Genomic DNA, 23,785 nt, shown 5'->3' with positions numbered 1-23,785 from the left:
CGGAGGCAGCAGTTCCAGCAGTGGGCCCTAGACATCCCTTTCCCTAGCAGCATAAACCAGCTCTGCCTGGAGAATCTTTAGCCGATCACAGGCCAGTGCGGAGATGTAGTCCCGCCACCTGGTCCTGGGTCTGCCCTGCGGCCTCCTCCCAGCTGGACACGCCTGGAACACCTCCCTAGGGAAACATCCAGGAGGCATTCTCACTAGATGCCCGAACCACCTCAACTGGCTCCTTTCGACGCAAAGGAGCTGCGGCTGTACTCTGAATCTCTCCCGGATGACTGAACTTCCCACCCGATCTCTCAGGGAGACCCCAGCCACCCTCCGTGATCTCGTTCTTTCGGTCATGACCCATCCTTCATGACCATAGGTGAGGGTGGGGACAAAGATAGACCGGTAGATCGAGAGCTTTGCCTTATGGCTCAGCTCCCTTTTTGTTACAACAGTGCGGTAGAGCGACTGCAGAACCACACCAGCTGCTCCGATTCTCCGTCCAAACTCCCTCTCCATGGTTCCCTCACTCATGAACAAGACCCCCAGATACTTGAACTCCTTCACTTGGGGTACGGACTCATTTCCTACTCGGAGCGGACACGCCTCCGGTTTCCTGCTGAGAACCATGGCCTCAGATTTAGAGGTGCTGATTCTCATCCTAGCCGCTTCACACTCAGCTGCGAACCTATCCAGAGAGTACTGGAGGTTGCAGGCCGATGATGCCATCAGGACCACATCATCTGAAAAAAGCAGTGATGCGATCCCCAGCTCACCAAACTGCAAACCCACCTCCCCACGGCTACGCCTCAATATCCTGTCCATGAAAATCACAAACAGGATTGGTGACAAAGCGCAGCCCTGGTGGAGGCCAACCCCCACGGAAAGGACATCGACTTACTGCCAAGGACATGGACACAGCTCTCGCTCTGGGTGTACAGGGATTGGATGGCCCTAAGTAGGCACCCTCTCACCCCATACTCCTGCATAACCCTCCACAAGACCTCTCGAGGGACCCGGTCGTAAGCCTTCTCCAAATCCACAAAACACATGTAGACAGGTTGGGCAAACTCCCAAGCCCCCTCCAAGATCTTTGCGAGAGTGAAGAGCTGGTCGGTGGTTCCACCACCAGGACGAAATCCGCATTGTTCCTCTTCAATCTGAGGTTCGACTATCGGCTGGACCCTCCTTTACAGCACCTTAGAGTACACTTTCCCTGGGAGGCTGAGTAATTTGATGCCTCTGTAATTGGCACACACCCTCTGGTCCCCTTTTTTGAATATTGGGACCACCACCCCAGTCTGTCACTCCTTTGGCACTGACCTGGACTCCCACGCAAATTTAAAGAGGTGTGTCAGCCAAGACAGCCCCTCAACACCCAGCGCCTTCAGCATTTCTGGACGGATCTCATCAGTCCCTGGGGCTTTGCCACTGTGGAGTTGTTTGACTACCTCAGTGATCTCCTCCAGGGAAATTGACGATGACTCCCCATCATCTTTCGGCTCTGCCTCAATCGTAGAGGGTGGGTTAGTCGGGTTCAGGAGTTCCTCAAAGTGCTCCTTCCAACGCTCAACGACCTCCTCAGTTGAGGTCAGCAGTGTCCCATCCTTGCTGTACACAGCTTGGTGTACATGTCCTGGAAGGCCTCCTTCTTCAGTCGGACGGCTTCCCTGACCACCGTTGTCCACCACGGTGTCTGAGGGTTACCGACCCTTGAGGTACCTATGGCCCTCAGGCCACAGCCCCCAGCCACAGCTTCAGCAATGGAGGCTTTGAACACCGACCACTCATGTTCGATGTCCCTAACTTCCACAGGGATGCCTGAGAAGCTCCGCCAGAGGTTGCAGTTGAAATCTCTCCGGACAGGCTCTTCCTCCAGACGTTCCCAGTTCACCCTCACTACACACTTGTGTTTCCCAGGTCTGTCCAGAGGCTTCCCCCGCCATCGAATCCAGCTCACCACCAGATGGTGATCAGTGGACAGCTCTGCCCCTCTCTTCACCTGAGTGTCCAAAACACATGGCCTCAGATCAGATGATATGATAACAAAATCGATCATTGACCTTCGGCCTAAGGTGTTCTGATGCCAGGTGTACTTGTGGGCATCCTTGTGTTTGAACATGGTGTTTGTTATGGACAAACTGTGACTAGCACAGAAGTCCAACAACAAAACACCACTCGGGTTCAGATCGTGGTGGCCATGCCTCCCAATCACACCCCTCCAAGTTTCTCCATCATTGCCCACATGTGCATTGAAGTCCCCCAATAGGACAGTGGAGTCCCCTGCAGGAGCCCCAAATAGGACTCCACACGTCTGCAGGAAGGCTGAATACTCCAAACTGCTGTTTGGTGCATAAGCACAAACAACAGTCAGAGTTTTCACCCACACAGTCCTAAGGCGCAGGGAGGCAACCCTCTCGTCCACTGGGGTGAACTCCAGCACAGAGGCGCTCAGCTGGGGGCTAGCTAGTATAGCCACACCTGCCTACGCTTCATACGATGAGCAACTCCGGAGAAGAACAGGGTCCAACCCCTATCCAGGAGTTTGGTTCCGGTACCGGTGCTGTGCGTGGAGGTTAGCCCCACCAGGTGTAATTGATATCGCTCCACCTCCCTCACAAGCTCCGGCTCCTTCCCCCCCAGCGAGGTCACGTTCCATGTCCCCAGAGCCAGCCTTTGACGTTGGTGCCCACCGCCTTCACTGCCACCTAGTTGGCCGCGCACCCGACCCTGACAGTTCCTCCCACAGGTGGTGGGTCCACGGGTTGGACAAGATGGAGATGTTGCTCCCACGTAGCTCTTTGTGGGCTTGGCCCAGCCGGGCTCTGTGGAAAGCCAGACTAGCAGGCACTCACAGACGGGCCCTCCGTCCGGGCCAGGCTCCAGACGGGAGCCCCGGGCTTCCACCGGGCTGGGTACCTCTCTTTCTCTGGTGTTCTTCCGTCAGGGTGTTTGCTAGTTAAGGACTGTGGGGCGCAACTCCTCACAGCCCTACTCTGGTCTTGCTCCACACCTCCAGATGGTATACGGCACGGGGCCAGGCGCGAGCAGGGTATGGGTAGCCTACCAGGGCTATGAGCCCCATCTGCCCATAAATATTTGGTCCATTTTTTTTTATGGTTTCCTAGAAACAAGGGGTGGCTCAACTTCCCCCTATGCTCAATTTACCCCACTCTCCCCTTTCATGTTATGAAAATGGTGGGGCAATAGCAATAGGCTGTCTTTGTGTACGAATTTCTAGGTTATTCTCACATGTAAGAACTGTCAACAATGAGTTAATATGTTGGGCCTAGATTTGGAAGCATGTGTTTGTGTACAAGTATAGCTAGAAGGTAGTCGAGATAGTCTCAATTTGCCCTAAGACAGATCATCTGACTGGAAAGAAAGCGTAGCCTAGATCATTTATTAAATTGACTGCCAAAATAACTATGAACATAACTTACAGTGAGTCTTATCTTCCTCTACTGGAGTAATTTATCAATTTGTCCTCCCTGGACTCCCTTCAATCTTAAGGGAGAGGTGGAAAAATGAAATGGTCACTATGTGTCATGTGAACTTTCCCTTTCCCACTGTTTCCACAGAGACCAGGGTCTAAATTAAGTTCTGGGGAGATTAAGCCAGCCTGCTCTGGAATTATTTTGCAGTTGCTCAGCTTTGTCCCACATTAGTGTGTTCTGTTTCTCTTATACTGTAGATTTTTTTACCTCTCTATATTGCTTAATGTGTGTACAATCTAGGAGGTAGGACATTTCACAACTCGTTGTACCTGTATGATAGGCCCTACAGTATGTGACAAATAAACTTGACTTTCCGAATCGCATACTTCTACTTCTTACTACCAATACCTACTACAGCTGCCCTTAGAAAGTACGTACTTTGCAAGCAGTAGGCATTCAATTGGGACATACTACCTTGTCATAACATTGCGCCTTGAAATTTGCCCACATCCGTCGCTGTCCATAACGCGACATTCGTTTACAGCTATCACAACTCGCACATGTGACGCACATTTCCGCTGCGCACAGGATTGTGGGTCAGAATAGCCAGAAAAGCCTACTGGCTTGCAAACTGCAAAATACGACTGGATGTAGTAGGACATCCTGGTATTTTTGCCATACTGCATGTGGCATACTATGTATTGGGACATACTACATCCTGTTTTGGCATACTATATAGTAGGGTAGTATGCGATTCGGAACTCAGCCCTTGACCTTTGGCAAGGACATGGGTTGGTGGAACAGCAGGGGGAGTAAGGGGGGGGGGGGGTTGGTGGAACAGCAGCAGGGGGAGTAAGGGGATGTGCTTCCTGTTCTCTTATCTCCCTATCCCTAATGCATCATCCCTAGAGAACAGTGTTTGTTGTGTTTGTAATGTCAGCAACATTTGAAACTGCAGCCTCCCCACTTTCTCATTCGCCACATTACTGTAGTCTACTGGACAGAGATGCATGGTGTTTTTAAGGTCAGTTTAACTACTTGTGACGCACACTAAATATGTGTTCACATTTATAATTTAATTTACTTCTTATTTGCTTCTTTTCGCATAATTTGTGCGTCCGCCAATTCTTCTATTGGGATATGTTAATATCCGTTGCTACCAGCAGGGGGAGTGGTGTGAGACTACGAGGGGGTATTGTTTGTCGTTGACTCTCTTCCAGCATTCATCTGCATGGCTGCTAAAGAGAAGGACAACTTCAGTCTGTCTCATCACTATTATCTATTTATTATTATATTATATATTCCTTCTAATAGGTTGTTATAAGTTCACCAAGCATGGGTAGAATATAAGAAGAGACTATCACAACTAGAAAGTACATTTCCTAGAGAACCCTACTACTATAGACCGGGCAATTTTCATGCACCCACCGGCGAAGACCGTGTGTCTCTAGCCCACTCAGGGGCTAAATTGAGTGGTCTGTGGCGTGGACAGTGGCGTGGTGGCGAGACTTCGCCCCCTCAGGACAGAGCCGGTTGGGTACAGTGTACCCCTCTCTGGGCCACCTATCCACCCCCACTGGTGAAGACCGTGTGTCTCTAGCCCACTCAGGGGCTGAGTTGTGGGGCCCGTGGCGTGGATAGTAGCATGGTGGTGAGACTCCGCCCCCTCGGATCACACTGGGTCTAAGGCATTTCAGTGACCTCTGGGCAATTTCTGTTCACCCACCGGCTCAGACCTTGTGTCTCTAGCTCACTCAGAGGCTGAGTTGAGGGGTCCGTGGCGTGGTTAGTGGGGTGATGGCGAGACTCCGCCCTCTCATGTCATAGCAGGTCATGGACAGTGTACCCCAATCCAGGCCACCCACCTGCCTTCACCAGCGAAGACCGTGTGTCAGTAGCCCACTCAGGGGCAATCTCCATGCACCCACCTTTAAGATACCTTTCAGCTCTCGTTTGTGAAGTGTCACCATAGCAACCACAGCGCAGCAGCAGCTCTACAGCACCAAAGCACAACACAGAATTCACTGACTCACTCGCCATACGTTTCAGTGGGGAGCGCAGTTGCCGAACAAATCGTCACACAGCGACAACTATAAGTCACACGGCTTTGATACTTACATTGTACGAATCAGCACAATTGTGTGAACATTTCGATATATAATATGTGTATGACCTGTTAAAACTGTAGGCATAGCGACAAGTTAGAAAAAGGGTAAAAATGCAAAATTAGCAGCTCAAAAGCTAGAGTGCATCGCCATACGTTTCAATGGGGAGCGCAGTTGCCGAACAAATCGTCATATAGAGAAAACTGTAAGTCACACAGCTTAGATACTGACATTGTACGAATCAGCACAGTTGTGTGAACATTTTTATATATAATATGTGTGTGAGCTGTCAAAACTGTAGGAGTGCCAGCAGTTTACAAAATGAGAATATTTTCAAAGCAACTGCTGCCACCACTCTAAAAACATAAAGTTTCTGAACATTCCAAAAGAAGTTTCAAGCAGTTTCAATGGGACAAAAAATAGTTTTAAAAGTTAAATTTCTAAAAAAAAAAAAACTATAAAAAAAAGAATCAAAAATCGGAATGGATCGGTTAAAGAGCTAAACATTATGAACATTTTAAAGTTTGAATGAAGTTTCTAGCACAAAGTATGAAGATGTAGTTAAGGAGAGAAAAAACGGGGAGAATAATAATAAAGAAAGAAATAGTGGGAATATCACAAGTTGGGCTAGCTTCTGCAAGCTAGCCCACCTTATTATTCTGTGAGTGTGTAATCATTTGTAAGTGTGAAGATGCATGGTTAAAGATGTTCTGAAATAACCACTAGCTAGCAAGATGGCGAACCCTGTAGCTGTGAATCGAAGTAGCACACATCATTCAAGCTCCTATAGCTCTGTTTTATAATCTGGCTCCAAATACCATTCCTATGTTATTTCGTTTGTATTTCATGACTGTTAAAGCGTTTTAAGGTGCCATTGTGTGCGCTAGTAGCTAGCTAACCCTACTAGAGTTTATCCTGTTAGCAATAGTAGCTTGCCATTAATCATTATGGGGTCAGCTTAGCTGTATGTAACTGGTAGCGTCGGTACAAGGTTCTATAAGATGAGGTTCTGTAAAATGATATCTGAATAGGAGTTAGTTACTTATGTCCATGTTGACTATTGAATGATTTATGTACTTATTCTTTCTTTAGTTTAGCATTTATCCTGTTCTCAGTAGTATTTGGTCTAGTTTCACCTGATGTGTCACATGACTATCAGACAACATGTCTATAGGGATCTATTGAATGTGACTACAGTAAGCTTTAAGTGAGAGATTATTAGTTTTATAGAGGTGGATTATTCATTTTGGGAATATTTTTGTGAATTCTGAGGGAACAAAGTAAAGTCATATTTTATTACTGTGTCAGATTATACATTACACTGTTTCTTGAGGAAAGAAAAGAACATGAGATCTGTCTGCTGAGGATTCATCTGCATGGCTGCTAAAGAGAAGGACAACTGCAGTCTGTCTCATCACTATTATCTATTTCCATCCTTCTTATAGGATTGAACTGTTGCATGTCACCCCTGAGCCATGGGGACGTGTAACATACTGTTGGCCTTGAGTTCTGAGAGAAGTATTCCATCCAATGTAGTACATTACCATTATCCAATGTAGTAACATTAAGCATGCACTGTATAGTAGCTGTAATGTGAATAGACTTTGTAGGCAAGGAAGTGGCTCACTTCTTCTCTATTTTCATCCACCATTACCACTCTGCTATGTACATTAACTTATGCTGCTTAGTTGTCCTGGTTTGAGGGGAGGGGAAAGTATCCATCAATCATTCACACAGCGATACAGTAAATGTAATGTCACTATACTGTATGAGTGAACAAACTTCAGCTCTTATCAGCAAGTGCTCAGTAAACATGATCCCCACCCATGATGCATGTTTCTTTGCGATAATGAAGTGAAGTGAAACACGTGCGACTCCTTTTCTGAATGAATATCAAAATAGGGTCAAGTATTGTACTGTAAGTGTGCATCACCATACCTCAATGTGTGAAAACATTTAGCAAGAATCCATTCTAATGGTGTGAATGTGTAGATTTCATTTTCAAATCTGTAACGAGATCTGTAGCTATGCAAGACATTTTGTGAACAAATGAAAAATATTTGCACAAAATAATGTCCAATGTGTGAGTGTGTAACCGAGTAAGTCCCGAATAGGTAGTGAGTCATTGGTTAAACTCACTCAGTATAAATATCGTCCACTCACACTGACGAAGAGCTAGCTTTTAATCGGCGTAGCTAGTTAAAACGGTGTCTGTCCTGCAGGAGACCTGGGTTCGTATCCCACTCTGGGCGTGCTGAAAAGTATGGGTTACACTGGTGTCGTGACCAGATGCCCTGTGGATGTGGAGTGAGTGTAGGGGGGTGAGTGTAACCGAGTGAAACTGAGTCCTTGTGAGTCCCGAATAGGTATAGCGAGTTGTATTGGTTACATTAAGGGTTGCAAAAATCTGGGAAGTTCAGGAGAAGGCCGTACCTCTCACACCAGCTGCTGAAGGCTCCCACAAGGTCCCTGTACTCCGCCTCCTGTTCTTTCCTCACACACGCCACAATAGCCGTGTCATCAGAGTACTTCTGGATGTGGCAGGACTCTGAGTTGTACTTGAAGTCCGATGTGTACAAGGTGAACAGGTACGGAGCCAGCACAGTCCCCTGCGGAGCACCAGTGCTACTCACCACCCTTCCAGAGACACAGCTCCGCCATTCACTCTAACAGTGGCTGGCAGAACTAGCAGTTCATACACACAATATAAACATAAAAATAGCCTTTTGCACTGTGGCCCACCTTCAAATATCTAAGTGATGTCATTTATCGTTTTTGAAATATTCAGTGTTGTTTGAAAACCATGTTTCCCATTCACAAAAATGGTGGAATGTTCAGAACTCTAGCAGCAGTTGGTAATTTCAAATTCATACCCATTTTCTAACTTGTGACTACTCCTACAGTTTTTAAACTACACGGACATACAAATGTTCATCTGGTTCCCTGTGGTGTGAATATCAAAGCTGTGACAATTATACTTCTTGAGATAGAGTAGTCTGATGCCGGCCATGCTTTCCTCATGCCTGAGTCTAGTGCTGGTGTGCAAGGTATTGGCGACTCCTGATTGGCCTAAATCTCATGCTATGAATGGGCACACGCACACACACACGTACCGTACAGTACAGAAGAAAAACTATGCTTGATATCTCAGTAAAAGTATAGTCTATTCTACACAGGAGGCCGTCTTCTTTCTAAATCCACAGACTTGAGAGCTTGAGGTTTTCAGTAACTCTTGGTGCTTGTTCTTACATCCTGTACAATACAGCATTGAGCTGCATGCATAGGCTATCCCCATGGTGGCAGTAATATTAATCAGACAGCAGAGGGAGACATAGACCAGCTGAAATGAAGTGTGTCAGGGACACATTTTAAATTAGCAGTAGGCCTATATTATCATACTATTTTATTGCCTTTTATTTCTAACAAAAAAAAACAAAAAAACATTTTCATTACAGATTTTTGATCCTACAGAAACTTAAAATCGCTTGAGGTTCTTTTTATATTAACTTTATTAAACACTGATATTTTAATTCACTACATTCGAATAAATGCGTAGCCTACATTTTACACCAAACAAAAAAATATGATGGCTCTATATGCCAGCTCTATAGAAAAATCTAAACTAGAAAAGTCCACTCCACTCACACATTCAGCAACTGTAGCCTACATGCTGACCATAGGCATCATTTATCTGCTTTAGCCTACAGTTTAATCATAGTTTGACAGAGCAGGGCGAATGTAACACAATTGTCAGAACAGAAGTTACATATCTATCATACTAAGCCTACAGTAGCCTACACTGAATCCTTTCCTTTAGCTGCATCTTCTATGTTTTCCCCGGCTACTCTGGTAGTAAATAGAGTGTCAAATGGAAAATGTAGAAGAAGATGGTTGGCTGTTCGATGCTATTTAAATGCAAAAAAGTGCTTTTTATACAAAAGGTGGGGGGTTTCAAGGTACCTTGGAGAAAAGGCTTTCATTTTTCAAAAACCGTCTTCACTTCGGTGCGTAACGAAAGTAGGCCTACAGTATATTATCTCTATAGACTGAAGTGTAGATAGAGTGAAAAGCGCTAATGGAGAAATGTCTGGTCCCTGACAGGGAGTAGCCAAGGACCAGAGTTAACGACACACTAAACTAACAGCTGCAAGCGCGAACTGCAGACAGAAGGGGGGCAGAAGAACAGTGTTCACTGTCCGTAGGCCTACTCTGAGCCTTTTACACACTTCAGACGCAATGAGGATCTCTGAACACCTGGATGTTCTGGAGATCCACGATCATTAGCTGAGAATTTGCTTTTAACATTTCATTCAACTGTGTATGCTGACTACATACATCATGGGTGGGGGGCGACAGGTTCACTGTGCACCTGTTTTACATGTTAGGATTATCTCATAGGTTAATGTATCATATTCATTAAAAAAGAAACTCAATGTTTCCACTTCATCATTGACACAAAGGAACACGCATCTTGGGTGGGGGACGTGCATCTAACTGTGCACTTGTTTTAATCCCACACCATCAACAGCAACTATATAGCCTACCACCGGATGGCGATATTTCCACGAGTTGAAGAGATTTGTGCATGCCTCGTACAGCCAGAAGTTGAGGGAGGAATAGGACAACTGAACCGTAGGCTACAATGAAACATATCATTCTTTCGATGTATCTGAACACTATGAAGTAGTTGTTTCACTGAAGTGCGAAGGCGTTTTTTATTTGATATTAGCATAAAGTAAGTGTAGGCTAACTTGCCAGAACTCACAAGTGCATCTCCTTTCTAAAACAAGTGAGAGCATATCTAATGCTGAGGGCAAAGTGCAAGAATAGCAAACTAAAAATACAATAGGTGCAATAAGTAATATAAAAACATTTGATTCAGGAAAAGGCATGGAATATGGGTCACAGTGTTGCAGCACTTCATCTGAACGGACCAACATCGCACCTCCTATGCGTAATGACGCACTCCAATGACCGGGAGAATATGCAATGAGCTCATCACATCTGCGAGTAGAGCCAACACATTTTTGACTGGTACAAACTTTTCGCCCTGTCATGCCTTCACCACGGATCTCTCGTGAACATAATCCAGGGATTGGGGTCCCCTAGGACTCCATTGGGGTGAATGCAAGAGTATATCATAGTGCGTTGTTGTTGAAGAGGTAAAATCTGGAATGATACGGAGGACAAGTTGGTGATTTGATAACTTCAGCAGCGATAACGGTGGCGCTGCGAGAGGCGCATTCTTGCCAAGATGAGCCTGATGTCTGCCATAGAGACGAGTACCTCTGTGTACCAACCAGCGCAGTTGCTGAACTGGGTCTATATGTCTTTACAAGACACCCATCAGACCAACGCCTTCGATGCGTTCAAGCCCGAGTCTGAAAGCTCTCACCCGGACTTGAACTACACCAAGCGCTCCCCTGCTGACTTGAGCTCAGCGCTCAATTCCAACTATCTCAACAACTTTCTGCAACTTCAGAGGACTGAGGTAGAGTATTGATGATATCGAATGTGATATGCATGCAATAAGCAAATCAATTAGTCATGCTTATGCAACGAAGAGGTTACTGTAACACTGGTTGACATACTGAAGCACAGGGAGGGTCGCTGTGGGCGTGATATGAATTATAATAATCATCTAACTTGTTCTATACCTTTTCAAGCATAGTATAAATGTCACACTCACATTCACATCAGATTTCAGATTGAGCAAACCAGGCTGTTTGTGTTTACATAGCCCAAACCCCAGCAATGTTCCTCCATTGGGATGTGGTGATCAGCTGTGAACGATATGAATATGTGTCTTGTGTCCTGATATAGTGCCTGTGTGTGCTCAGACTGTTCTGATGTTAGTGGGCAGGCCGGGAGGTATGGCAGGTTGAAAAGGGGCCCCTCACAGGTTTTTAAAAACATGAATGCGAGGGTTCACCCAGGACTACGGGTTCCTCCTGGTCAGGGGAACGTGTGGCCGTTCCCTGACTGACTGCAGGGGCCTGGCGCTCGGCTCCATTACCGTCCGTCCGTCCCAAGGAGAGACTAGCACAGTATCCCAAATAGAACAGAACATTCATCTGACCCGATGAGAAAGATGCCAGTACAAATCTATACGTGAGATATGCAATAGAAAACCGAGCAGAGAACACTGTCACCAGTCTTCTACAAATACCTTACTTCTATAGGCTACTGTATAACATTATCTACAGTATACCCACCATTGGTACACTCAAATATTGCATGATCTATTTTCAATAGACGCTTTGATTTTTTGACAATATTGGCAAAACCCAAAGGGCATTTCCGGCGTTCCAAGTTCTAGTTTCAACAGGAACTCAACTAGTGTTGGGTTGGTTGTTACCACTCCCTGCGTGGCCGCATAACCCAGGTGATGGATGCGTTATAGAAGTCACCTCAGACACGACGTTTCCCACTGAAACGGAGACGACTCTGCTCCTGGCGCTCTAAGCACGGAGGGTAAACATCCAGCTTCCTCTGCCAGTTACTTCACACCCTCTCTGTGGTAACCATAGTGCCCATCCCCATACATACAATGGTGTTGATTGTGTCGTACCCTCTAGGAGGAATGGGAAACATGCTTGACAAAGGCATTTTGTTCCTCCAAGGAAATGGACACTATCTGTTCACAGAGTGAATGGAACACATCTGTGCGAATCAAAGAAACCCTACTGTCTTCTGTTTTGCAGGGGGTACTGAGAGAGACTAGCAAACAACCCAATCAATCAAAACGTGATGCACTGGTGGGCAGTGATGGCATATATGAGCCAGAAACGTCTCAGTTGCAATGCCACTGTGTCTTCATGGTCCGACTGTCGTGTTCTGGTCTTTAATGGTGCTCTAAAGACAAGTGATGTACAGTTCTGCACTTGTTACTGCAGAGTTGCTCTGTCCAAGATATCTCACCAGAGGAGTTGTGAAATTGAAAAGACTGGCTCATGTCTTGTTTTTTTTTATTTTATTTTATTGACATTCTTGTCATCAGCTGTAATTCATGCAGGTGTTTTTAATCTCTGTTGGTCAGGCCTTGAACAACAACTTCTACAAGAGCTCGTCTCCCTATGGTTCCCTCAACAATATCGTGGAGGGCCTCAGCACCCTGACGGACCACTTCTCGGACCTGTCCCTCTCCTCGGAGACGCGCAAGCCCAGCAAACGGCCTCCGCCCAACTACCTGTGCCACCTCTGCTTCAACAAAGGACACTACATCAAAGACTGTCCCCAGGTGAGACACATGGCCTCTGTCTGCCCCTCTCCCCTGCCAAACTACAGTCATACAGCATATACATCAAAGTCTGCCCTCAGGTGATCCACACATGGCATCTGCAGGTCAACCCCTCTCCACTGACAAACTACAGTCATACATACAGTATATACATATATATGTCATCATAGAACAGCCACTATGGCCTGCTTTAAAACAGATGGCTTATCAGTGCTTTGCCACTTCAATCAATCAATCAAAGCTTTATTTGTATAGCGCTTTGATTGATCCTGTATGACACTTGTATACTGTCCATGTAATGTAAACGTCTTAGACAATAATATTCAACCATAGCATAACTAGTCTTGAATGGCCAGATCAGCAGTAATGGGTTTGACAGTATGTCTTCGCTTTCCCAGGCTTCATGACTTCGAACTGTATCAGAAAACAAAGTTTTAATTGTGAATGCTGACATTCCTTTTTGACAAGGTGATGGAGATTTCTGTGCACATTATTCCAGCAGAGTTTGTACCACAGGACGGTGATGCGGACCAGATGTGTGATTAGATCTGTTAGCCGGCCTTAATGAAAGATGATAGGGTGCGGTGTTGAGCCGTGCAAGGGAAAGGGATCAAACATTACCACAACTCTGCGTGCCGCCGTATTTTTTACGAGGAAATATCCAACATTAGTCTCGTTTAACGCAACGGGATCAAATGATTGACTGACAGGACAGAAGTGCTATGCAGTGTAGATAGTTAGAAGACTGACGCAGTTCAAAGTAAAGCGTAGATTTAAAAGTTAAAAGCCATGGTCAAATTATGAACATCCAATCAAACAAAGTGACCCATAAAGGCATAAAGGGGAAACAGATAATTCGCTTCATTTATGTCTCAAGACAGAGGATGTTGGACATGAATATAGTATAAAAAGGAAGGGTCGCGCACACTGTTCTAGCTGGCAAAAAACAACTTTATTAGCTCTAATAGGAAAAAAAAAAAAAATCGGTCCACAAGACCTTCTTCTTAGGACATGAATAAGATGTTATGACATGAATATAGCGACTGAAACCAATCGCGAGGCAACTCTCGACACATAACCGTGACACATATATCAAAGACTACCTTTAATGTGGCACAATCTTAACCACATCTTGTGTTGATTATCCAAATCACAGAGTGACTTTGGTCTTCAGGTAATTTATGACGTCGCTGTGCTGTAAGTGGCTCCTCGTGTCATTTTGAGTTCCAGGCCTTGACCCCCGGTATCCTCCACTCAGATTGAACCTCTCAGATATGCAGGCTGACTGATGCATAAGCCCTACATCGGGGGCAGGGATACTCTACATTCACTAATGATGGGTATAGTATGTTGTAGACAAGAGTCTTCTTTTGCTGATATTACTTGGTGAATGTGCAACTACCTACTACAGCTACCTTTCTGCCATTCTTCAGGGTAGCTAAGCTCCAGAAGGGTACTTGAGTCCTGGAATGTCTATCCCGGGCTTCCATAGCAGAGTGGTTCTGATTGGAGCAGCGATGGATAGGAATCAGAGAACATTACAGCTCGGTGGGAGGGCAGAGGAGACACACAGACAGTAAGTGGGTGTGTACTGTACGGCTCGCTTAACAGCCAGAGAGGCAGGGGGGATCGGGATCCCTACCAGAGTATTGCTGGCTCTCTGGCTCTTTGATGATGCATGATAAGGCACACTATTGACCTATTATAATGATGTTTAGTGGATCATGGCTAGTCAGGTTATACTGGGTATAACCAGGCCCTAAGGTTATTGTAGCCTACTCAGGAAGACAAACTATTCAGTCGATGGGTTTGGAGAATGTTAATGGCTTTCTAAGGTGTAGTTTACACAAATTCAGTGTACTTGTATGCATTCCATGCTTGGCATCCAGTTGGAGTGGAAGATATGTTTTCAACAACATTGTCGGGATGTTATACTTTCACAACTGGAGTGAGATGTCACAGGGATTGCCGGGGAGATATTTATGATTCTTCCAACAGTCACACCCTTTTAAATGTGCAATGTCTGGAAACCATTTCTGTCGGATTCCTCCTCCATGCTCTTGTTGTAGGAGGATGATGTCAGATTTTATCATTTTGTTGCAGAATTTCAAACCCAAAGCAATGATTAAGGAGCAGTCGTTCTGACAAAGGCCTCTTTGGTCCTTGAAGAGCTGAGCATAGCTGCAACTAACAAACAAACCACTGTTTGTTCTTGGGTTTTGGAATCTGTGGCATGTATAGTACAATCAAGTGTGAAGGCAGTATGGATTTGCTGACTGTACATTTGTTGATATGAAACACTCCCTACATACATACATACATACATACAACACATAGCCTACATAGTGCCTACTGTACAACAGTCATGGTCAAGCGCAAGGTCACCCAAACTGTCTCATTGGAGCAGTGCACTAAAATATCCCATAAAATCACACCCGCAAATACAGTCAAATTGTTTTTTATGCTATTTTAATCCTGTGCGCTACCAATGAACGCCCGATTATGATATGTATCCAATCATTCCACATGTTGTAATAAACATGTCACCACACATCAGCCGCGTACTCCACCCCTGCCGTCATCACCGCGCCGGTGACCCCACAGCCAATTAACCCGCTCAACTCTGTTACTGTACAGTGAATAGACCAGTGACAGCCTGCCGGCTGTACATGGCCCTGTGGTGGGAAGGGCCGGGGACGAATAAGGAGCTGATTGTTCCTCTGAAGGCTCTGCGGACGGAAAGGTCAGGAAGTCAGGCGGTATTGTTCCCTCAGTGGGGAGCTGCCCAGCGTCTCTGGTTGGCTGCGACCGTGAAGTCATCCCTGTCTGTGTTCCGAGGGGCCTGCCACATAGGGCAACGGCCAGCCAGACATGTCTGTATCCAAAACAAGGATGAGATGTTTGGGATAAAAACATGGCGTCAGACAGGAAGGGTACTGCTCTTGACGTACGCTGTAGACTAGAGAGACTGGGAAGGGCAGCGTGTCATGTCGATTTCTACGCAGGGGTTTAATAAAGTCGGAATGCGCTGGACATGACAAGTTTGATTAATGACTGAGGAGGGAGAATCCTTGGACAGTTTTCGGGGGTTAGAGGTCTGCCTGGACGCTTTGAAGTACGGTCCTCCGGAGGAGATGCGCCTGTGAAGTGGAGCGGGCCGGGCTAGTTTACCGCTATGATAAACACACAACCGGCCTCAGTTTTATAACAGTGTGCAAGATGTGCAGGACCCCCCTAGGGTACACCTGTTTTAGCTTATTCTACTGTATTTACTTGCTTTTTTTTACAGAGCGACCATTGTTGTTTCATTTGAACAGAGTAGGCCAGCTCGGTTGGGAGTGTAACTGGGAACCCTCAAGCAGCTCTGGCGCTGATTACGCTTGCTTTGTTCCCTTTTAGTTTTTTTGCGGCGCTGATAAATGTGTTATCTGGATAATGTATGTTCTCTGTGGGTCTTGGCTGGAGCGTCCGCAGAGGAGAGGAGGACGAGCAAGATAGAGGAGACGCTGGAATGTGGGTAGACCACTTCTGATAACCGATGGCTGCCCGCATCCAACCAGAAGAACGACAGAACGCATGGAAAGTCTGTTATAGAATCACAACCTGCTTTGGGTGCTGTATTTACATAGTGGCTCAATGGCAATCACACAGCTTTCAAAAGAGCACCGCTCACAACGTAGCCGTCTCGGCAGCACACTGCGATGGTAGCGCTCCATGTCGGAAGGTATGACTCATGGATGGTCGCCTGGTTCAGGACTGTCAGAGAGGTGCGTTGTGGGATTTCTGTACTGTCCAGCCTGAGTGCGGAGAGCAGGAAGGGGAAATGAGAGGAAGAGAGTGTGAAATCTCCACAGATAAGCCTTATCTCTGGCACAGAGGGCTCTGGTGTACGTACACATCCTATTTCAGGATTCCATGGCCCTGTTGTCCATTTATTTGCAATTTGAGAAGGTGCAATATAACTCTGTGGAAACCATGTTTTGACGTCGCCCTAAGGAAACAAGCAAAATACTGTTGTCAGGGAATAAGTTTATTGACTTCACATCTGGCGCAACCAACTCTGGACCTGTGAAGAATAACTTTCCCTCCCCACCTCAGCCATAAAATGTTGATAACCCCATCTTGAGTCTCACTCACTGCCATGTTTTGAAATAAACCAGGGATATTTTGCTGCTCCATATTGTCTGCTTGCCAGCCCACCTGCCCTTGTCCTTCAGCCAGTGTGAAATGTAATGCTTGAGCACAGCTGTAAAAGTCATCAACTTTATCAATGGTGAGGAGAGGTGGGAGTTTCAGTTGGACTGTGAACCAAGAAAGCAGCGTGTGATACGTATAAGCCAATTCACTTTGATAAACTATCCTCTTATGAAGGCAAAACTGTCAGATATCCAAGCTTCCTGTCACAGTTCACAGGAGCAGCTCCAGGAAACAAGGAGCATTTAAGGGGACACTAATCTAATTTAAAAAGGGCCATCCCCCATATCCTACGCTGATTTAAAAGACACGCCCATTTAATATCTATCAAGAGTTCCAATAAAGAACTCATTAAAACATCTTCGGACTAATCTAGACAAACAAAGAAGCAATAGTCTTTCGATGCCCCCCCCCCCCCAACCTTTATTACTATAACTACATTGGGGTAATGCAAGTTCATCTTGGCAGTTTTGCTGAGCAGGGAGTTGTGGTGAAGGGGAGTGTAGCAATAAGCTGAACACTGCATCCTTGTGTGTTGTGTGGTTTCCTCTTGTGGGCCGCACTGATACCATTATGGAGAAAGGGGGAAATGCCATTGTGTAAGACAGGACAGGACATTGGGAGCATCTCATGTGTCCTCCTTCGTCCCGGGGGCCGGGCTGATATCGGGGTTCGTACCAGGGGTCATTTTGTTGACAGAGAGGACAGGAGCTCTGTGATTTAGGCGTGAGTGACCATCCTGTTGAAGAGTGTGTATCAGTTTGGTACTGCACCTGTACCGTAGGCACAGAAGAGCGAAGAGAACCAGCAAGGTTTGTGGGGGGGGGTAGCTGGGTGTACACTGGGGGGTATCTCGATGTATGCCATATCTGCATGTATGTGCAGTGCAGAAATGCTGAGCTCAGCACTCTGGCGCACAGTGTGAACAGCTGTGCGTGGACAAAAGAAGGGCATGTCCGCACAGCATTATATTAGACATGGGGGCTATTGAGACTGAACAAACAAGTTCAGGGTTACCTTGTAGTTGAACAAAGACCATCATGATTAGCTAGCAGAGAAAACGACTACATATTTGTGGCTCTGTATGTCAAGTGGTTGAGCTGAGGTGACAAAGGTTACTCTGTCTGTTTCTCAGGAAGGTGTTCGGTAGTCTGCCGAGTTGTTGAAGTATTTGAAATGCACACAGTGTACGACCACAAACCATCAGAACAGTTCCAGGTCTTCCATTGAATCTGGCTCCAGCGTACGCTGCAGGCGATATGTCCCAGCATGCATTTCCACTGAGGGAGAGGACTTTACTACAACTATCAACATAAATCTTCTAAAGCAATTTGGCTAGCGGGCTGTTATTTCAAACATTCAACCGTATGCACGGATAATTCAGTTACTGGTTAATTACTAAATATCTCAAGTAAATAACCCAAGTAGATCCAAATCTTCAAAGACAACTGCAGTATTGCACTGATTAGCAAAGACCTGTTTTGGCAAAGTACAGTTGTGGATGATGTCACAAAACATGGCGGAAACATTGGCATATAGTCAGGCGTACGGAGGGCATGACGTTTTGAACCCCCCCTCCCTTATGTAAGACCTCATGTAAGCAATTATATACAGTACATTACTCAAAACAGAATAAGGAGTATAGCACCTATCTATCTACTGTATCTATCTATCTATCTGTCTATCTATCTATCTATCTATCTATCTATCTATCTATCTATCTATCTATCTATCTATCTATCTATCTATCTATCTATCTATCTATCTATCTACGATCGATCGATCGTAACCGTAACCTGGCCATCACCATTGATGACATAGTAGTGACGTGAAATCGAACCGTGAGGAATCTGGGAGTGATCTTGGGTGATATATATATGTATATATATATATATATATATATATATATATATATATATATATATATATATATATAACCAGCTCAGTGGCCTTGTGGTTATGTTATGTTTTGTTATTTTTATTTATAATGCACCGCCCAACCAACTGTTACATCAGCCCGGGGCGCAGCCCGGGTACAAAAAGAGACAAACAAAAACAAAGGACTGGTTAGAGTGTCCGCCCTGAGATTGGGAGGTTGGGGGTTGATCCATCATACCAAAGACTATAAAAAATGTTACCCAATGCCTCCCTGCTTGACACTCAGCATAAAGGTTTGGATTGGGGGTAAGTCCATGCAACATACTAGGAGGTGTACTTTTACATCAAGCTGCCTCATGCTAAGGAACCAGGTGATAGGCTCCTGCCCTATGGGCCACTAGGTTTGAGAACCATCTCTTCTTCTTCTTGTATCTCTTAGGATGTCAATCCCATCTATTTATCTAGTGTTTTTCTTCGCAAACAGCCGGGCCCCTCCGCGAGTCTGGGGGTCCGGCCAAAGCCAAACAGCGAGAGGGAAGGGCCTCTGGGTTTGTTAGTGTGGGGTAATTGACCACATGGTATCCGATAGGTTTAGCGTTCTCATGTTCTCTGGGATGGATGTCCCAGGGGGGTTGGGGGTGGGGGGGAGGAAGGTTCCAGCTCTGGCGAACTCCATTGTTTATCCTGATGGTTTCCAGATGCTGGCGGGGGGAGGCGGCCACGGCCGATCCCGCAGAGGCCCTCTCACCAGGAACTAGGAAGCATACCAGGCTCCAGTTGGAAGAGCTGGGGGAGCCAGGCTTTACCTTGTCAGGATCCAGCATCAGGGGGAAGAGGCTCCAGGTCTGAGCGTGGAGCATGTGCTTAGTTGTGTTATTAGTGCTAGTGTGTTTGAGACCAGATGGAGAGACGTGGCTGTAATGCAGCCTAGCCAGAGCTGCGCAGCACAAAATGGCTAAGCAATCTGTGAGAAGCTTTCACCCAACCCAGGACCACTTGCAACATCAATTATTTTTGTCGTATCATGAAACCTTCCCATTTATACAGTACCAAAAGTCCATGAAAATCCAAGTGTTAGAACATTGTCAAAATTGGCATAATTTGTGCATAGGTCAAAAAAACTGAAAACTGATTTGTTCTGGTCATATTAATAAAGATTGTATATGACAAAAGAATTTGAGCTCCAAGTCATGTTTATTGTATTATAAGGAAAGCTGAAACCTGAAATAATATATTTATTATGAATCTGCAGTTTAAATCGGTCAGTGGAAAGTACAGCATGCTTTTAATTCAGACAGATGTGGTTTCAGTCACCTTGAATCTGTTAAACAGATTCTCTACGCTTATACATACTGTACAGTATTGCTAAATAATACAGTGGTTGCCTGAATAGAAGTCATAATGCCATGGAATACATATTGTAATACAATAATACAAGCTTAGTTCAAATTGGCAGTGGTGGATTTTCCCTCAGTTCTCGACAGTCTGTCCTTGGCTGTCGGATCATGGACCGTCGTTCTGTCAGTCCATCCCTGGCAGTTGGATAACGGATAGTGGTTGTGTTGCGTGTCAGCTCATTGTTTTCAGCTGTCGGTGCCACTGCTTGGTGTGGGACCGGTGGAAACTCTGAAGCGCGCCGTGCCCTTTGGCATCCTCAACGCAACTCGCTTTGTTTTGCTTGTTCTGCGGAGTGAAAGCTGCTTCCTCCGGCAGGAAGACGATGCTCAGCCTGTCCGTCCTCCACGGGAGTTGGCTGAGGGGAGAGAGGTCAGATGAGCACCACTCACTAACCCCCATGTGGCGCCTCACTATGGTCAAATATTGCAACTGCACCCCCAAGAATCAGACTCACCAGAGCAGAGATAATGACCAGATGACAGTCATAGAAGTTCATACTGTGTTTGTCATCATTACACCACAGATCCAGGTCAGGTACAGAACCTGTCTTAATGCCACCTAGACCTATGCCACTGTACCCTAGCTCAGCAAGGTCATATATCTGAGCATTTAAGTGATGATCTGACTACATCAAAGGACATCAATGCTGGATGCCCTTAACAGTGGTTCGCCCTGGTTTCTGAGCTATGGTGCTGTTCATTTTTAAACAGTCCCACTGAGATGATTTCTGTATGATGGGTTTAGGAGTCTCTCATGTTATACAAGTGTAGAGTTCATCTGGGTTTCATTTCCTCCCTCTCCCCCTCCACTTCTCTGTGCCCTGATTGGTGGATGGTGGCCAGCTGGGAGGGATGACTGAGGGGCTGAGGTATTTGTCCTGTAGAGGAGAGCCTTCTCTGATTGGTCCGTCGTCAGGCCTGGGCCTCCGTTGCCGTCCCCGGGGAGCACAGCTGGAGGGAGGCAACTCTGTTCTGATGGGAAGACTTCTCTCCGCAGAAACCGTTTTTTTTTTTTTTCTTTCTTTCTCTCCTTACAAATAAACTCGGTTTGCAATTACCAAGGTTTTCCTGCTTTATAGCCTATCACTCACTGAAGGTATATCTTTGTCCTCAGGGGAGGCACTGGCCATACTTTTAAGATTGCATCTGGAATCTGGGGGAGATGCCTGAAAAACATAACTTCTCATCAAGACAAAGAAGCTGGTATTCAGTGAAGGCTTGTTTCACTATGACCAACAAGAGAGACCGAGAATTTAAATCAACATTCCATTATGATTATGAATGGCTATAGCAACACTTTCCTCTTGACCACCAGCAAAGCTGTTATCAAATCTGCTCATAATTCTGCAGCACTTTCACTTGGCCGGCGTCCAAAGAAACCAAATGTGGCTCCCCTCCAGTTTAAGTGATGAGAAGCGAGAGCCAAAATGTGTTCAGAGCCCAATGAAAAATTTGCACAATGAAAACATAATATTGCCTCATATACTGGATCACCCTCAATTGAGTAGTTAGCCTCAGCATTGTTTTCATATGTGGGGCTAAAACCAGCGCCTCAAGAGCTGAAAGTGTCAGCTACTTACTATGTATGCTGCCTATACAATGACTGATGCTATGTATGTATGTATGTATGTATGTATGTATGTATGTATGTATGTATGTATGTATGTATGTATGTGTGTATGCATGCGTGTATGCGTGTATGCGTGTATGCATGTATGTATGTATGTATGTATGTATGTATGCATGCGTGTATGCGTGTATGCGTGTATGCATGTATGTATGTATGTATGTATGTATGTATGTATGTATGTATGTATGTATGTATGTATGTATGTATGTATGTATGCATGCATGCATGCATGCTCCCTATACAATGACTGATACTATGTATGTATGCTCCCTATGGAATGATACTATGTCTGTGTATGTATGTATGTATGTATGTATGTATGTATGTATGTATGTATGTATGTATGCATGTACGCATGCATGCGTGCTCGCTCCCTATACAATAACTGACTGAAATCTTTCTTGTGGTTTTGTGATTCTTTTCATAGGCTCGACCAAAAGGAGAAGGCCTGACGCCCTACCAGGGGAAGAAGAGGTGCTTCGGAGAGTACAAATGCCCCAAATGCAAGAGGAAGTGGATGAGCGGGAACTCCTGGGCCAACATGGGGCAAGAATGTATCAAGTGCCACATCAACGTTTATCCTCACAAACAAGTAATAACCGGACAAACATTACTTTGATTGTAATTGTCTGCTTATCACAAGCTGTATGACATGAAGCAATTCCGCACATTCTCACTCTCTCATCAATCTCGTTACATACAACACTTCGCTGCAGCGTGAGCAGCTTTATGCTTGGGAAATGTTTGGCATATGTTTTATTGCCTAGCGGTTTGACCCTGGGGTCTTTTTAACCAATACAAGAGCTCCTCAGTCCGTTCCATGTGGCCCATCGTAGCCTATATGTTCATGGAGACGATAAACAACTGGAACAACAACAGGAGCTTATGTCTAGCTGAGAGACAAAGACAGGGTTGTAGTGGGACTCCCATGTTTGTCCATGTGTGTCTCACCCTGAACTGTCCTCCGGTGTCTTATCTGTGTCATCTGTTCCAGCTAGCTGTCAGATTTAAGGACCCACTGCTTTTTTGAGAGATGCCTCCAAGCGACTATCTAAGTTGATGATCTCTCTGTGTCTCTGTCTGTCTGTCCGTCCGTCCGTCCAGAGACCCCTGGAGAAACCCGATGGTCTGGATGTGTCGGACCAGAGTAAGGAGCACCCTCAGCACCTGTGTGAGAAATGCAAAGTCCTGGGCTACTACTGTCGCCGCGTGCAATAGTCCCTCTCCCTGGCCTTCCCCTACTCCCTGGGCTTCCAATAGTCCCCCTCCCTGAGTCCCCCCTCCTCAGCTTCCAATAGTCCCCCTCCCTGAGTCCCCCCTCCTGGGCTTCCAATAGTCCCCCTCCCTGAGTCCTCCCTCCTGGGCTTCCAATAGTCCCCCTCCCTGAGTCCTCCCTCCTGGGCTTCCAATAGTCCCCCTCCCTGAGTCCCCCCTCCTGGGCTTCCAATAGTCCCCCTCCCTGAGTCCCCCCTCCTGGGCTTCCAATAGTCCCCCTCCCTGAGTCCTCCCTCCTGGGCTTCCAATAGTCCCCCTCCCTGAGTCCTCTCCCTGAGTCCTCTTTCCTGGGCTTCAAATAGTCCCCTCTCCTGGCCTTGCGCTCCCTCAACACCCCAAACATTCACCAAGAAGTGACTTTGTTTGTTATGTTATATTTCAGTCACTTAACCGGCCTTATCATCGTGATGAACTGTGATGCATTGAACTGTTTCTGTGTCCCAGTAATGTGTATTTTTAATGACAGTATCACTGCCAGTATTCAAGCCTCTACCTAGTTGCAATGTTTTACCTCTCAGTGATGTCTGCTTTGTGTTTACGGAAGTCTTTGAGATACTCATGTAGCCTATATCCTGATAAGAAATGCGTATTCGTTTGAAATCTTGCCAGTTGTATAGCACCAGATATAAGGCGTCATA

The 23,785-nt window shown here is 45.8% G+C and overlaps 1 protein-coding gene across 1 annotated transcript; it reads left to right on the top strand.

Annotated features, from left to right (window-relative positions):
• Positions 1-10,787: 10,787 nt before the first annotated feature.
• On the top strand, positions 10,788-23,090 carry LOC311323552 (zinc finger CCHC domain-containing protein 24-like; the record flags this gene model as incomplete). Its single annotated transcript, XM_084455801.1, has 4 exons — positions 10,788-11,024; positions 12,573-12,773; positions 22,300-22,464; positions 22,977-23,090. 4 exons carry the CDS (start codon positions 10,788-10,790, stop codon positions 23,088-23,090), a joined length of 717 nt encoding a protein of 238 aa, XP_084311927.1.
• Between the last annotated feature and the right edge of the window lie 695 nt (positions 23,091-23,785).

Source organism: Borostomias antarcticus (genome assembly GCF_949987555.1).
Source record: "Borostomias antarcticus genome assembly, chromosome: 22".
NCBI lineage: Eukaryota > Metazoa > Chordata > Actinopteri > Stomiiformes > Stomiidae > Borostomias > Borostomias antarcticus.
The sequence above is the reverse complement of the archived record's forward strand: the minus strand, read 5'-3'. Positions and strand labels throughout refer to the sequence as shown.